This window comes from Fusarium odoratissimum, assembly GCF_000260195.1.
Source record: "Fusarium odoratissimum NRRL 54006 unplaced genomic scaffold supercont1.13, whole genome shotgun sequence".
In the NCBI taxonomy this organism is placed as follows: Eukaryota; Fungi; Ascomycota; class Sordariomycetes; order Hypocreales; family Nectriaceae; genus Fusarium; species Fusarium odoratissimum.
In genome coordinates this window covers 333,108-349,053 of record NW_022158699.1, presented here as the reverse complement: position 1 = coordinate 349,053, position 15,946 = coordinate 333,108, and the positions used below count along the sequence as shown (strand labels likewise).

The window sequence follows — 15,946 nt, the reverse complement described above, 5'->3', positions numbered from 1 at the left end:
CGGTCCGGATATAAATGGATACGATTGATAAGCGTTGATTGGCGCTGCGAGTTTGGAATCAAATTGCGTCGTCTCCGCAGGTACCGCACGTGTTTTTTTCTTTTCTGGAACGCGTTTTTCGGCATTCACACCGTCTAGAGATAAGTCAGTCCACATTTGCGTCACCGCCATCGAAAATGCCACCAAGAATTTCGTGAGTCAATAGCACTAATTACATAAAGTTACTTTACTTGCTCAGCCGTGAACCGGTATGTTACCACGGTATCAGCTAATATGGCGCTAAAATTTGATGATTTCCACCTTGTTCTATGACCGGGCCCCTGATAACGCGGGCTCCACAGTGATTGCTTTTTCCTGAGACGTTTCTTAGTCGCGTTCCGTCGAAGCTTCTCGCTTTTAAACCTTTTCTCCTCCCCTTCTTTTTGACCTTCTAGATTCTTCAATCGATATCACGAAACACCATCATCATGTCTTCAGCCTTTGTTCAGCGCCCTGCTCCCGACTTCTCGGCTACTACCCTCTTCCCTGGAGGCGAGTTCAGAGACATCAAGCTCTCTGACTTCAAGGGACAATGGTACGATTCACGCTCCCCCTGAGAACCTGGATGGTTAAACTGATTCAATTCCTGTAGGGTCGTTCTTCTCTTCTACCCCATGGACTTCACCTTTGTCTGCCCTACCGAGATCATCCAGTACAACAACGCCCTCGACCGCTTCCGCGAGATCAACACCACCGTCCTCGGCGTTTCCACCGACTCCCACTTCACCCACCTTGCGTGGGTTGAGAAGCCCCGCAAGCAGGGCGGTCTGGGCCCCGACCTGGAGCTCCCCCTCGTCGCCGACAAGTCCACCAAGATCTCGCGCAGCTACGGCGTCCTCATCGAGGACGAGGGCATCGCGCTCCGCGGCCTCTTCATCATCGACCCCAAGGGCGTCCTCCGCCAGATCACCGTCAACGACCTCCCCGTCGGCCGCGACGTCGAGGAGACCATCCGCCTCGTCAAGGCCTTCCAGTTCACCGACGAGTACGGCGAGGTGTGCCCTGCCGGATGGCAGGAGGGTGGAAAGACCATGAAGGCTGATCCCAAGGGAAGCCTGGAGTACTTTTCGGAGCAGGGAGAGAATGGTGAGTCCCGGAAGCGACCCAGGACTGAATAAAAAAGGACCTGGACACCATTCGTGGACAGCGCAAATGAACATTTGTTTGACTAAGATTTGTAATATTACAGGAGCTAAGGCATAGATGTTAGATTCCAATGAGACTCGAATTCCAATCAACACCCGCCAGTAAAGAAAGAAGAGAAAGACCGCGCTGCTACCGGTAGCATATGACGAACGATCCAACGCAAAAATAACGAAACGATCCTTATATTTATGGAGGGCGATGCACTTGTGTCGAACGATTGCGACCGGTCGTCTTTGACGAGATACGATTAGAAAGTAGACTTAGACTTAGACTATAGACATTCCTTGAACAATGTATATTGATTGACGATATTTACTGCCGATTTGACCGTGACCTAATGTCTTGCACGGCATTTACGATTGCACAGTTTGTGAATCGTCCTCCCACTGTAAATGCCTGAAACGCGTCGCACTCAACAAACTCAAAATCATCACCCCGGTTACCGCATTTCCGTCGCAATATCCGGGCTGCGCCAGGACTGTTTGACATCGACACAAAATTGCATCGATGCCAAGTTCAATGGCATATTCGAGCCCTCAGAAATTTTCTTTAAATTTATATATCCCCCGAGATTCGCCTGAAGCTTAAACTTGTAGCCAACAAGTATTCATTCACTAATAGGGAAGAAGTAGTCGCGTTGAGCTTTTGATATGCTGCCAGCAATCTACTTATAAAAAGGTTTCAATCTTTGTCAAATATTGAGCAGCATCGAGCAGAAACGCCTAGTATCAATTGTACATTCTATAAACTATTTTACCTAATATAATAATTACCTAATAATCCTAGAATTAATTTCTTTAATCTTTATATTAAGTCTGCCTACTCTGAGATAGATAATAAATTGTTTATTATTTGCTTAGGGTAAGTCTTCTCCCTCCTACTGCATTAACAACGCATGCTACATATTCTCGGTCAATGGTTCCCACTCCCATACACGCGAAGGAGGCCCGAACTCGTACTGAATACGGTCAAAGTACGCCCACGTATCATCACGCCAGATGTTTCGAGGTCCCGACTGAGGCCTAAAATCCAGCCCTTGCCGAATCTCCTCTCTGCACACACCTCGAGTGTGCAGGATATATCCATCTCCGCAAGTAACCCACTTCTCTCTGTCCTGCAAGTCAACTTCGACAGTGCGCTCTACTGGGTCGAGATTCGTTATATGGTGGTATTCCGTACTAAGGGAGCTGAGGTGAAGACTCTCCAAGGCAGGCATAGCCTCGATGCATGAGAACACGGTTGACCATAATCCGCCCACTAGGAGAATGCCATCAAGAGACAGCTTTGTAATAGTGGGTTGGTTTGTTAAGAAGAGGATGAGGTCGTCTGGTCGCAGGGGAAGACCTCGCAAAGAAAGTTCCCTCAAACGGCTGAGTCTAATGTTCTGGCTAATATGAGAAAAGACCTTGGTGTATTTTGGAAGAACGAGATGATCTAAATGATGAAGATGAAGATCCAGGGACGTGAGATTGGGCATATATGTAAGAATTGTTGCTGCGCCAGTGAAATCTTCCGCATCAGACTCAAGATGCTGATTGAGCTTGTAGGGAGACTTTGCTGCAAAAGCATGACGAAAAAGACACTCTCCCTGGGTGGGCGGTGCTTCGATGAGTATATGCGTTGAGAAGCTCAGCCCGAAAGATTTGATGCTTTTGCAAGCAGCTGCGAAACCAGCCGAGCCCAGCGTTCTCAAATGATCTTCAACATGTCTCAGCTGCACACTGCATAATGGCGTGTCGGGAAAGATCTGGAGCTTTTCAAGCTGAATCCTGCTGCGGGATATGGCTGAGGTGACGAGGCGGAAGGTTTGAGATGCTGCGGTCCAGATTGAAGGCCAACTTGAGTTCTGGTTGGCGGATCGATACCATCGATAATGTTCAGCTGGTCGGCAGGTCTTGGTATGACCTGCGATGATACAGGCATCTAGATTGATAGCCCGAAGATTGGCAGCAATTTCAAAGATGCTGGACAGCAAGTCAGTGACCTGGTTGACGTCCGTGTTTGTATCTTGTTGGATTCTTGTCCGTATCCATTCAAGATCTTGCTGCGCCTTTTGTACTTCGTCTTCAGTACAAGCCACGTTCCTCTCGCGCAGATTTTCGACGCGTTGGCGATAATTCTCTGTATCACGCCGCAGTTCGTCCTTGTCGAATCCAGACCATTTCTTTCTAGTTTGCACAGTAGCCTCAGCTGGCTGGGTATCAAAGAGCGTTGAAACAACAGTGAGCTCTATCAGTACGGGTCCCAGCTGAGGATGAGAGACTCTATTTGCAAGAGATTGTAGACTACTCAGAGATAGATCGGTCTTGGCGGATCTGAAGAAATGAGAAGAGATGGTACTGGTGGATAGCTGGCGTGAGGTAAGACGTAAATTGGTGAATGATGTAAGATCGAGATGTTGGAGGATCATATCAAGTGGGATTCCGGAGAGGTGACTTAATCGGTCAGAAGGCGTCTGTACCAAGGGATGCTGGCTAGTCATGCTGAGAACCCGTCGTGGTTGTTTACGAGCAATTATGTGCCAGGATGTATACAAAAGATTCGCGCAGTGGAGCACCAGACCTTTGTGAAATTCTGGTGATGGATGATGATTACGAAGTATTAGGGACATTTAATTATCGCAAGAGTAAGCATGGTACTGAAGCTGAAATCCCATGCCTCTCTCAGCCGCACTTCTTGCCAAGGATAGCCTGAACCGCGGGATCACGATAAGACAAGACTGAAGATAAGATAACAACTCATGTTAACTTCTCCAGTCCAGACTCGCAAGAACTGCAGTTCTACGAACAGTTCACCAAAAAAAAAAAAAAAGAAAACATCCTTCGCAAGGAATTCCCAAGACTATTTATCTTACGTGAATTGACGAGTCTCCTGCCGCAAGATCCGTGATACAAGACTTGGCGGGGTTTTGTTTCAGGATAGTCAAGATGAGACCTTGACAGCTAACCCAAAACGCTGGTGAAGAAGCCAACTCATCCCAAGTTCGTATAACATCAGTCATTTCTTCTCAATCTCGTAGATAAAATGTGGTAACAAGGCTGAAACGAAGAAACGGGGTCTCCAAGGCCGGGACCAAGGTCTTCCGCTGCAGGGAAACATCGGCCAGGAGGTCGCCAAGCCCGCTATGAGCCCCAATGCGACTGTTTCACAACAGGGGGTCAAGGCTCTAAGGTTATCTGACTTAACGTTATGCCTCTTAAGCTTAACGGTCAACCCAACACTACTCTATTATGCTTGATATCGGCCAGGGGGAGCTGAATCACTGCCGAGACAAGTGCACATCGCCAAGATGCCTCCTCCAAACACCGCTCCCTGCGGCGTGCCAACTTTCCGAGCTGGGAACGAGGCGCGAGAAAAACAAAATCATGACATTTGGGGCGGATTCAACAGCGGCCGAACAGCAGCCACGTCTCATGTTCCTGGAAGGAATGCGACGCCAAAACATCAAGGCCAAGACGAAGAAAAACCTCGCTTTTCCCGCGCTTTTAGCCTTTTCTATCTTTTCATCCCTTTCACTCTCTTTTTTATTTTCTTGCTCTATTTCCGCCTGGAGCGTGTTTTGTGATCGTCCCCATTCGATTCTTTTTTGTCGTTTGTTTCTTTTAATTTATTACCTGCCGTTCATTTTTTATATCTCCCACGCGATCTGGTATCGCGGAGTCGACTTTCCTTCCTAATCGCTTATCCTTAATACAGTTGTCCGGGGTTGAAGTGGCCTGCCATGCACTTTTCAACAATCATTTCTGCTTCCGCCTTTGCCGGTCTGGCGACTGCTTCTCCGTCGTTCTTTCGAAGAAATCCTCCTGCCGAGGAGGCTGCACCCGTGGCATGCGAGCCAGTCACTGTTCATGAGACAGTCCATGAGACTGTGCACGTGACGATACCTGGGGAGGTAGTCCATGAGACGGTTCACGAGACTGTTCATGTGACTGAGGTTGTGCACCAAACCGAGACGGTACATGCGACTGTGACGGAGGTTCAGCATGTGCCTGTTGAGAAACCAGTCACAGTTATCGAGACTTCAATCGTCCACCAAGAAGTCGAGAAGCCCGTTACAGTCATCGAGACGGTTCACCAAACGATCGAGCAACCCGTGACCGTGGTTGAGACTTCTGTTGTTCACCAGACAATTGAGCAGCCTGTTACAGTCATTCACACCCAGCCCGTCGAAGTCGAGGTCGAAAAGCCAGTCACAGTTGTTGAAACTGTCCACCAAACGATTGAACAACCAGTTACAGTTGTCGAGACATCTGTAGTACACCAGACCATCGAGCAGCCCGTTACAGTCATCCATACCCAACCAGTCGAAGTCGAGAAGTCTGTCACGGTGGTCGAAACTTCAGTTGTTCATCAGACCATTGAGCAGCCAGTCACTGTCGTTCACACCGTACCAGTCGAGGTTGAGAAACCTGTGACAGTCGTTGAGACTTCTGTCGTGCACCAGACAATTGAGCAACCTGTGACCGTCATCCATACACAGCCAGTGGAGGTCGAGAAGCTCGTCACAGTGATCCACACCCAGCCAGTCGAGGTGCCAGTTCAGGTACCAGTTACAGTCATTCACACTCAACCTGTTGAAGTACCCGTTGAGAAGCCCGTGACTGTCATTCATACATCCGTGGTTGAGAACACAGTTGTCCATACTTCAGTGGTTGAAGTCGAGAAGCCTGTCAACGTTGAGGTACCCGTCACAGTGGTGCATACTCAAGTCGTTGAGAAGCCAGTTCAGCAGATCCATACTGTTGAGGTTGAGAAGCCCGTTGAGGTTGTTCACACTGTCGAGGTCGAGAAGCCAGTTCATGTCACTGTCATCCAGACAGTCACTGAGCACGTCGCTGCTCAACCTACCGCTCATCCTGTTGAGGCTCCGCAAGAACATCCCGTTGTCGTCATTGAGCAGCCTGAGCATGAAGCACCAGCCCATGAAGCACCACCGCACGAGACAGTTGTCGTGGAGGTCCCTGAACACAAACCAGCAGAAGAGGTTGCAGCGCCTCACGAGACTGTCGTAGCTGAGCATCCCGCAGCGCCTCCAGCTCACGAAACACCAGTTGTTGTCGAACATCCCGCTGCACCAGCACCAGCGCCACCAGCTCATGAGACGTCCGTCGTTGTTGAGCACCCAGCAGCACCAGTCGCGACAATGGGCCACGAAGCACCTGCTGCCGAACACCCTGCTGCGCCAATAGCAACAATGGCTCACGAGGCTCCTGCAGCTGAGCATCCCACCGCACCTCAGCCTGCGGAACCTCATGAGGGTGCAGGCGAGATGCCTATCGCTGAAGCAGAAGCCCTACAGCATCCTGACATCCCTGTTCTTCTACCCTCTGGTGGAGTGTCGGGTAAGAATGCTACAGTGGCGCCTACATATCCGGGACGTCGCGCTATTGTTCGCCGGTGGTGATTCGAATAGATTGCTGTACGAGTAAATAAACACTCATGATACCTTAGAATGGAAGGGGTCGGATAGCACAGGCACAATAATAATGATCTGGACATGGTTAGCCTGGGATAAGTCTTGGATAGGATAAATGACTACAAATTGACATAAAATTTCCAAGCTTGCTTAGTTTCGTGACGCAACGTCAATGTACTTAACCCTAATGCAATTAGATCTCTTTATACATCATTCATATCTGAGCTTTGGGCCTACTTTTCTTTCCCTTGTCTGTATGACAACCCAATCTGCACGTCCCCATTATTACAGATCCTTCATATCAAAATCCCCCCACCAGGAAAAATAAATTTCCCTTGTCCATTCAACGCATGAGCCAACTGCTTAGCTGTATCATGTGCATTCATAGAGTTCGACTTATGGATCCTCACCAAAGCCGGCACTGCCTTCTTCACTGCTTAAAGTTGCCGTTGCAACAGGCGAACATATTTGGTACAACGCCGTCACCTTCCCCTCTGTCTTCGCCCTCGAGGGGCAGTTATGGTTTACCCTCATGTCTGATGTCGGAAAGTTTGTAATATGGCTCGCCCAGTTCGTGCAGCGTGACACTGGCGAGTGGGCAGGTCTTTTGTCTTGGCTGGGTGATTGTTGAGAGTATTGATGTCAAGGGTCATATTCTCCGTTGCTGGGCTGAAGAGTGGTTGAAGGCAATTAGGAAGTTTGGAACGCATGTTTCTGGTACTGGAGATGGTACTGATCCATATTATGCCGGTTTGTTTTATGCTTTGTCGCGTGCTGGGAATATGATGTCTATGATAAGGGCTGTAGATGGGACTTCGCTGTACAGTGGAGTCGATAGGGATTAATAGTTTGGATAATTTGAGGCAAGCTAAGAGAAATCGAGATAGATTTAAACAGGCTTAGGTAGATTTATGCAACAATTTAGGCAACCTTAGGCAGGTTCATGTACCTTTAGTCAACCAACTACTCTGTATGGTCACATGTTTGGTCAGGTGCTTGCTAGTTTCTGACCAATATTTCAACAGTTCTCTTCTAGACTCCGTCTTACTTAGTTCTGTTCCTTTTTCATGTCGGAATTCAAAAACCGTCGTCGATGATTGGACATGAGTAGCGAAGAGTACCCGTCTCCTAGAAGATCAATCGTTCCTGTGAGTTCAGCTTCGAAAAAAGAAGACATGGCAGCCGATGCACAAGGCTCAGAAGCTTGTCAAAATCAGACGGAAGAATTAGATGCTCGATATCATGATGCAGTTCGCGGATCTCCTTTGCCCAACAAGGTGAGATGCGCCGATCCGATGGATAGGGAGGAGCCTGACAATACCTTAGCCCGCTGTCATCGCAATGCGAAACAGCGAGATAGATTTTCGAGTTATCCACAACGATGGGGCTACAGATAGTATGGTAGCTCTTGATTGTCTCAAGCGCCTTTTCCAGTTTCAGCTTCCCGAAATGCCAAAAGACTACATCTCACGGCTCGTTTACGATCCTTCTTGTCTTTCTATCACCATCGTCAAGAAAACTGGAGGGTTCATTGGCGGTATAACAATCCGGCAGCTTCAGGCACGCCATGTCGCGCAGATCGTCTTTTGCGCCGTATCATCTGCTGAGCAGGTGAAAGGCTATGGTGCCGCTCTCATGGACCATCTCAAACACCATATCAAGGCTACTTCATCAGTCACGCATCTATTGGTGTATGCTGATAATTATTATGTGGGATTCTTTCAGAAACAAGGATTTACAAAGAGTGTATCTCCGGATCAGTCTGCTTGTATGGAGTGTGTCAAGGGCTACGAAGGAGTAACCCTGATGCAGTATGCTATAGGGACAGGGCTTGACGGCCGTCAGTACGAACTTTTGAGGGCTAATAAATGGAAACTTAAATTAAGTGAATGGAAGATCTAGAGCCTGAATCATGATGGCAGAACATTGATAAGCTTAGAAGATTGTAGGTTGAACTTGGTGGTCTCATGAAGTAGTCTGTCTTTTCCCCCTCACTTAGTAGCTACCTAATTCTTTGAATACATGATGTTGCCTCTGCGTTTTCTCGCAAGCCGTCATCTCCTGGTCCGATATTCCAATCAAGAATTCGAACAAACCGCGCAAACTAAGCATATTCAGCACAGACTACTATGCCACTGCTGTTGCAACATAATCTCATGTTTAACCGTGTCGTACGAATCTTCTAGTACCAACCGAACAGACTCGTCAGGCTGATGTCCCCCGGCCTTTCGCCAGCGGGCCTTAGTATCATCTCTGACATCGAATGGCCAACTGCAGTGGACAACGACTTTGAAACTCTCACGCTCCACGTGGCAGTTGATCACGCAAGCTACAGTGTCATTTATGTTAAAAACACATAGAGCCCTGAGCTTTGGCATTGTAGATACCGCCTTGCCAATCCAGCCAAAGAGCTGATTCGAGGTGTTGGGAAGTTCGTCGAGTAATGCCTGGTTAGTTCGTATGCAGGCATATTGAATATTTTGCAAACGATGACGCATGCCAAAGAATTTGGCAACGTCGACACTGATGTCCATGTATATGTTGGTAAGGTATGGACATGATAGGATCAGACGTGGGCCTAGACCTGGAAGGTATTCAGAGGGCCCTGGACTATTCAGTGGTTTTGACGTGGGCTGCTGTTGGATTTTGACCTTGTCCATAGCCGGGGGTAAGGCGAATAGAAGCGACCGCAGATGATGATGAAACTTATGCTCGGCTTCCCAATGTGCATGAGGTCTGACCTCCCATCGGAGTGCCCTGAGACGCGGAAGCAGGCTTATGATATGGGCGATTGCTTCAGGATCGAAATGACGAACAGTTCTTCGGAGGATCGATAGGCCTGAGATGACGTCGACCTTGGGACCCAACTCCCCTCCGAAAGGCACGTCTGGCTTAAGCCAGAAGTGAAAATCCAACTCGCCATCGTGCAGCACTTGATGTCCATGATACGGAGGGGCATGAAAGATCTGAAGCTCACTTGAGAGACTGTTATAAAAGTTCCCATGGCCAGTGCCGCTAGGAGAATTAAGTTCCCGGTATTCTCCCGCTGTCTTCTGCCAATGACTTTCGCAGTCGGCAATGATCTCCAACTCGATACCCTCGTGATGACAGTCCTCCACTCTCCACTGGAAAAGCTCTATGAACAAACCCCGCAAGATGATAGTGAAGGCATAGTTGTTTTCCTCCTCTTGCTGTTTCAGCAAAGGATAATTGCCGTATAACGTAGGGGGCTTCTGTGCGAGAGCTTGTATTTGCTGATGTATGTTTACAAATTTGTCACGATCAAGAAACGGATCCCGATTGTGTTTATGAATCGGCAGATTGGGTCTCACGCCAATGCATTGGAGGTACTTTCGACGGCGAAGATTCAGGAAAGCGGTTATGAATGGCATGATATCGGAGGGTGAGATTTCCACGCGCTTGAATGTGAATATCTCGAACCAATCCTGCCATTCTCGAGATACGCAGGCGTATCTTGCGATGGAGCCTTTCTCATGGATAGTGGAATTGGCGACAAAATCGAGTATATCCAGTCGAGCCTCCGCGTAGAGGCTGTACCAGCGCATTTTGTCCCCCGTTGGGGAGTTCAGTATCGTTGTTTGCAGTACTCGCTGTGTTGAACTTGGATAGACGATCGGGCGAGGTTATTGCTGCATTAGGGAAAACCTGTGAATGAAATCCTCCCGACCGAGGGGACAGTGAGGGGGAAAACTCAATTATATAGTATCATTCACGTTAATGCTTTCGAATTAGGGCATGTGCGCGTCCAAGAGTTTCCTGCTGATTTGCTGTGATACTTGGTAGTTCACTTGAACTGTAATCGCGATACAGTTTTGTCTCTGAGGGGTCGAGCTGACCTACTCGAAAAGCCGATTGACAATGTTCCAGGAAGCGCCTTGTTTCCTTGAAATCTTGAAACAGGATCCGCCTTGAGTTATTGGGTTTGCCTCGAAATGGATTTTGACAATGGCCACGAGAACTTCATCCACATGACTGCTAAGCCCTCTTGATCCTCTATCCGCAAACATATTACAACTACTTGAGGCTACTCACTATCAGAGGTAGAGAATAAATAGGAAGCTGAATTTAATTCTACAAACCTTATACATATGGCAAATAACATGGCATTGCTTTCCATAACATCAGCCACTATTGCAACCCCGCTCGCAATTAAGTTTCTAACAGATAGAATAATCTCCCCTTTATTTACCAGAGCTCATGAGGTCAAGATCAAGGCAGGCCAAGGGCGGCAGATATTGACTCGGACTGCAGACATCTGTGACGCTTATCGGGGGTCAATCAAAAGAGATTAGAATATGATAGTTGAGATAAGGAAAATGCTGGAAAATGAGATGGTTGCAGAGTCGAGAATGTAAATGGTTAAAGCACTAAAGTTCTGCGTTGTGAATATAAGCTCCCAGCCACAGGTCTCAACTACAAATAATACATCTAGCTGACAACTTAGACGTTGCACCACAATGCCTGACCAATCGCTATAGTATCAATGCTAATAAAAAAAATAGTCGGAATACAAAAACTAACAGTGTGAAATCGAGGTAATTGAGTTATGCACAAACCCCAATTTTCCCACTCACAATATCTGCAGCTGGAATTCCCGCCACATTTCATAACATCTTGACAAGACATCATACCGCCGAGGCATTACACATCGATATGATATTCTTTTGTCAAATATCACAAAGCCCCAGAGATCATCCTAGATAACAGCGTTACCCTGTACCTCCACCATTTCCGGAGATGCATAACCCGCAGTTTCCAACGGCCGCTGAACCCCATCTTTTCTTCCGATCTCGAAAAATGACCTGACCTGCGGCGTCAGCGGCCCGCAAAACGACCAGAACCACGACGCGACATTGGCCGCAAGCATCAAAACCTCAACATTATATGCGGCCGCCGATGCGTCATTTCAACATTAAATAGGCATATGCGGCCGCCGATGCGTCATTTCAACATTAAATAGGCATATGCGGCGTGGGATGCGCGACTAATTAACTTGACATGTTTAATTGTATGGTAACTTTGCAGTATGCAAACAAGGTGCAGATAGACCCTGGACTGGCTGCCAGGATTAGCGCGCAAAGGCGCAGGTTTGGCTGGGACATGAATTATTGCCGCGAGATTCGGTAATTGAAATGCTGTAATTGGCCCTGCTGAATTGACCTTGACCTTGCTGGGGCGGTGTAGGTCGGTCAGCCCAAGGTGAACATAAATCGTTCCATCACTTCCGCCCTTTTCTCTTAGGTGAGAAATCTCGACCCAATGACCGGAGCCCGCCGGGACGGTACCTAAAGATTAAGTTCTAAATAGAGCAGTGGGGGGTTCTGCGGCTCTGCCCCCCATTCCAGCGCATCGGTGGTTAATTTCGGTACGCTACAGGGGTCATGAGGCTAATAAACTATCCTACAAGTCAGGCCACCGAGGAGGAGAAGCAGATAGTGGATGCAAGCCTGTTTAACAACAGTGTGATAGGACCGGATAGCCAAGAATTGTTTATGCTATACCGCTGTAGTCTTAGCACTCACTGCCGAGAAGTCAATAGCCCTGAAACAGCTGGATTTTCCATTCCCAACATGCTCTGATGGTGGAGAGACTGGCCGAGATCGCCGGGCCTAGCACTGAGTCCTTTTCTTTGCTAGGGCTTGGATCTCTCGTCTACAGCGAAAACCATCTCACCATCAGTCCGATAGTCTATGATCTCATGCTGATAAGAATCCATAACTCTCCTGACTTGGCTTGAACTTGGCATGATAGGGCAGGGCCTACAACGGACTTGAGTCTGCGATAAGCTTGCATAGTGTTTATCAAGACTGAATAAAAAGCTCGCAGTGCCTCATCTTCTATCAAACACTCAAGCCAATTCTTCAATTGTATACAACAACAACTTCACGTTACATCAATTCATCATGAGCAACCCTCTTGTGGTTAGCATCTCCAACCTGGCGGCTTACACGCCCCAAGAAACAATCGAGCTTGTTTCCCGTTCTGGCGTCAAGAGAGGCAACATGCGTCCCGACAAGGTCTTCCTCTCTGCTGTCTCCGCGGGATGCCTTCTTGGCTTTGGCTGTGGCGTCTCGCTATGTGCCATGACAGCCCCCTGGTACACTGAGAACGCGCCCGGTTTGGTAAAGCTTTTTGGCGCTGGTGTTTTCCCTTTGGGCCTAGTGCTTGTTGTGCTTACAGGCGCGGACTTGTTTACTGCAACTACTATGGTAAGCTAGCTTGATACTTTATTATTGCATTATGGCTGATGAGGTATCAGTTTACCTTAACTGCTGTCCTTCAAGGTCGGCTTCCGATCCGAAAGATGCTGCTACACTGGTTCCTTTGCTTTTTCGGCAATCTTGCAGGATCGCTATTTGTCATGTCCATCATTATGGGATGTAAGTCATGGCACCCACTCAGTGCTAAGGTCGCAATTAACATTCTCTTAGATGGCGGAGTCTTTGATGCATCACCCTACAAAGAAGTCGTCATTTCATTCGCCAGCAAGAAACAAATCTCTCCCCAAGTTCATCAAATCTTCCTCAAAGCAATCGGCTGCAACTGGCTCGTCTGCCTCGCCGTATTCCTCGGCATCCAAGCCAAGGATCTCGCCTCCAAGGTCATCGGCATGTGGTGGCCCATCTTTGCTTTCGTTGTCCTCGGCCTCGAACACGTTGTCGCCAATATGTTCTACATGTCTCTCGCCATTTGGCTCAAGACACCTGATCTTACTGTTGGACTGTACATCTGGAAGGGCATGATCCCAGCTACGATTGGCAACATTATTGGCGGTGGCATGTTTGTCGGCGTGTACTACTGGTACATGTACTTGTTTGACGAGGACCCTGTTAAGATTGATGGTGTTGAGTACCAGGGTCCCCATGTGGACTCTCACATGCACATGCACTTCCTTGCCAACAGAAACAAGAGCACCGTCACCGATGAGGAGAGTAGGATCGAGTCAGCGCCTGTTTCAGTGCCGGCCAGTGTTCTCGCGAAATAGGACATTCGGAGGTGGAATGATAGATACGAAAATTGTTATGATTCTTTAGATATAGAGTACCGCTACTTAATTAGACATGAATTTACACCATTGGCCACATGCTTTTGCCATCAGCTTCTCTCCAAGCGACTAAACTCAATGGGGATTCCCAAGTCTTGTCCTGCATGGGTCAAAAAGCTCTAGGCGCGGGAGTGGCGGGCTCACTAGCTACGGATATCGCGACAGTCCATCTCCTATTATTCCCAGCGCTCATGGCCAGAGCCTCGTACCAAGCGGAAATGCCCGGTGACCATAAACAATATTGCTTCACCTGATAATACCGCATGGCACACGTCTCGGTGAGAGGTGAAGCCATGCTGGCGTACATTTCAGCCAGCGCCTCAATTCAATAACGGCCCGATGAAATCAGCAGCTCTTGAAGTCTTCTACGAGGTAGAATCGAATGGTTTTACATCAGATCAGAACGAGCTGTCATGTCATGGCGTGGATGACATTGTCAGGAACAGAGTTTTGCATCTCCGCGGGGAGACCATGTTTCTCCACACCAGTCGAGACATCTCCACGGAGTCACCCCCGCCAAGTCTTTTCCTTACCAATTTTAAGGATCTGGAATGATTACCTAAGGCGTCGGCATTAAGACGGTTGGTAGAGCTCAGCAGTTAGTGTAGGTTATTCCAGCTCTCATGGTCCCTGGATCTTGTATGCTGCACTCCGTAGAATTCATCCAAATACAAAGACATCGTTTAGTTTGACTAGTGATAAGCATTTTAAGTAATAAGGAATTGGTCTTTTAGTTGATCTTATCTGCTTTCTGGTCGTAAACGCGACTAGAGGAAATGCCTCGAATATTGACTGCCAAAGCAGAAGATGGACGTATGTACATGAAATGGTCATAAAGAGTTTCAGTGCAGGGATGCACATGCGAGGTAATGCAATTAAAGGACGATGATCTATTAATACCCCACTCCAATGTTGGTTGCTATCAACTGGCTGCTAAATATACGGTGCGCGGTAGGTCGGTAGATAAAAAGTTATTGGGACCATACAGCCTTACGCCAAGATAAGCATAGGGACTTTCGAGTTGCGTGAACAGTCAAGACGAGCTAGAAGTCCATTGAATCTGTGTTGTCCATACCCCGCTTGATTTATGCGGCTCTGCTGGATCTTGTTGAATATCAATACATTGATAAACTTAGTTTCATTTCAAGATATTGTGAACAATACACTCCTCAACAAGAGTTATAATCTCAACTGAAATGGGAGTATTGACCTCTTTTTAGAATTGTCCGTACCTTTATCCTGGTGTATGGTATATAGGCTTCAACACTATCTCTTACATATTGCGCGCTCTCTTTTCCCTTCTCTGCATAAGAAACACTACCCTTATCAGCACATCATTCATGGCGCCCAGTACGAGTAATTCTGTTGCAGTCTACAACATCGTTGGTGAAACGGAACAGCCCGCCTCTAGGCAATGTTTCATCCGCTCAGATGACCGCGGTCTATGGAATGACTGCAAATCGTGGTATATCTTCCTCATTCACATCGGACTAGCCATCGGCATCATGGTGCTGGTCATAAAGATAGACGGCCGCCATTTCAAAATCGGATCCGGTTCAACTGTATTCACCTTCCATTCTCGACTATATCAGGCACAGGTTACAGGCCTGCTATCCCTGGCACTTGTTTCACTCAGACTTGTTGCTGGCACTGGTTCTGCACTGCTTGCTTGGGGGATAATCTTCATCCTTTCTCGAGAAGCGCGGTGTAACGCTTGTAGAGCTAACCCGTCTCCTCAGCCTACGTGTCCCATCATCCCAGCAGTAAAAACAGAGACGTTGCTGCGTTGGTCTCTCTGGGCAACAGCCGTCATCATTCTGATGTGGCCTCATAGCTTCGCAGCGCCACTCGCGTCGTCTTCGCTCTCGTGGATACCTGGTATCACGCTACTCGATATAGCGACCCCAGCTTTGATCGGGGAGATCGGTCCTCATACAGATTGGCCGGCCATCCTATACGATGACACGCGGGCAACAGCGGTAATTAGTGCTGCGGCAATAATAGCAAATAAGCCCATCTACGCATTTAAGCCAGACTACATTTATCTAAAAAGATATTTTAATATAAGTAAATATATATTAACTAGTAGTTATATTAACCTTCTATTCTCTTGTTTCCTAGCTAATATATAATAAATTAATATATTAAGTAATAATTAATTAATTTATATAAATATTATTAAATATTTTAATATTAGAAAGCTAGTTTAGATTAGACTAGTTAGTATAATATCTATTATTATAGATTAGAAATAGACCCCTAGGGCAAATCACCTGTAA

The 15,946-nt window shown here is 47.5% G+C and overlaps 6 protein-coding genes across 11 annotated transcripts; 4 read left to right on the top strand and 2 right to left on the bottom strand.

Moving 5' to 3' along the window:
- Nucleotides 1-96: 96 nt before the first annotated feature.
- FOIG_08508 (peroxiredoxin (alkyl hydroperoxide reductase subunit C)) lies at nucleotides 97-1,535 on the top strand. Of its 4 annotated transcripts, none has more exons than XM_031208549.1 (3): nucleotides 97-574; nucleotides 632-1,125; nucleotides 1,250-1,535. In XM_031208549.1, the coding sequence occupies exons 1-3, from the start codon at nucleotides 468-470 to the stop codon at nucleotides 1,288-1,290; spliced, it is 642 nt and encodes a 213-aa protein (XP_031061555.1). In that variant the 5' UTR covers nucleotides 97-467; the 3' UTR covers nucleotides 1,291-1,535. The 4 variants fall into 4 exon arrangements, with proteins under 4 accessions (XP_031061555.1, XP_031061557.1, XP_031061556.1 ...); XM_031208551.1 differs by having other exon boundaries at nucleotides 1,229-1,535; XM_031208550.1 differs by having other exon boundaries at nucleotides 632-1,535.
- Nucleotides 1,536-1,987: 452 nt separating this feature from the next.
- FOIG_08507 (uncharacterized protein) lies at nucleotides 1,988-3,850 on the bottom strand. Its single transcript, XM_031208548.1, has one exon. It carries the CDS (start codon nucleotides 3,794-3,796, stop codon nucleotides 2,084-2,086), a length of 1,713 nt encoding a protein of 570 aa, XP_031061554.1. The 5' UTR covers nucleotides 3,797-3,850; the 3' UTR covers nucleotides 1,988-2,083.
- A 722-nt stretch (nucleotides 3,851-4,572) lies between these two features.
- On the top strand, nucleotides 4,573-6,798 carry FOIG_08506 (uncharacterized protein). The gene has a single exon (XM_031208547.1). It carries the CDS (start codon nucleotides 4,907-4,909, stop codon nucleotides 6,587-6,589), a length of 1,683 nt encoding a protein of 560 aa, XP_031061553.1. The 5' UTR covers nucleotides 4,573-4,906; the 3' UTR covers nucleotides 6,590-6,798.
- Nucleotides 6,799-7,663: 865 nt separating this feature from the next.
- On the top strand, nucleotides 7,664-8,617 carry FOIG_08505 (uncharacterized protein). The gene is made up of 2 exons (XM_031208546.1): nucleotides 7,664-7,878; nucleotides 7,928-8,617. Exons 1-2 carry the CDS (start codon nucleotides 7,705-7,707, stop codon nucleotides 8,501-8,503), a joined length of 750 nt encoding a protein of 249 aa, XP_031061552.1. The 5' UTR covers nucleotides 7,664-7,704; the 3' UTR covers nucleotides 8,504-8,617.
- Nucleotides 8,618-8,645: 28 nt separating this feature from the next.
- FOIG_08504 (uncharacterized protein) lies at nucleotides 8,646-10,167 on the bottom strand (the record flags this gene model as incomplete). The annotated part of the gene is made up of 1 exon (XM_031208545.1): nucleotides 8,646-10,167. The coding sequence occupies one exon, from the start codon at nucleotides 10,165-10,167 to the stop codon at nucleotides 8,716-8,718; it is 1,452 nt and encodes a 483-aa protein (XP_031061551.1). The 3' UTR covers nucleotides 8,646-8,715.
- Nucleotides 10,168-12,259: 2,092 nt separating this feature from the next.
- Nucleotides 12,260-13,725, top strand: FOIG_08503 (uncharacterized protein). Of its 3 annotated transcripts, XM_031208543.1 has the most exons (3): nucleotides 12,260-12,831; nucleotides 12,882-13,002; nucleotides 13,054-13,725. In XM_031208543.1, exons 1-3 carry the CDS (start codon nucleotides 12,526-12,528, stop codon nucleotides 13,605-13,607), a joined length of 981 nt encoding a protein of 326 aa, XP_031061549.1. In that variant the 5' UTR covers nucleotides 12,260-12,525; the 3' UTR covers nucleotides 13,608-13,725. The 3 variants fall into 3 exon arrangements, with proteins under 3 accessions (XP_031061549.1, XP_031061550.1, XP_031061548.1); XM_031208544.1 differs by having other exon boundaries at nucleotides 12,260-13,002; XM_031208542.1 differs by having other exon boundaries at nucleotides 12,402-12,831; nucleotides 12,882-13,725.
- The last annotated feature ends 2,221 nt before the right edge of the window (nucleotides 13,726-15,946 follow it).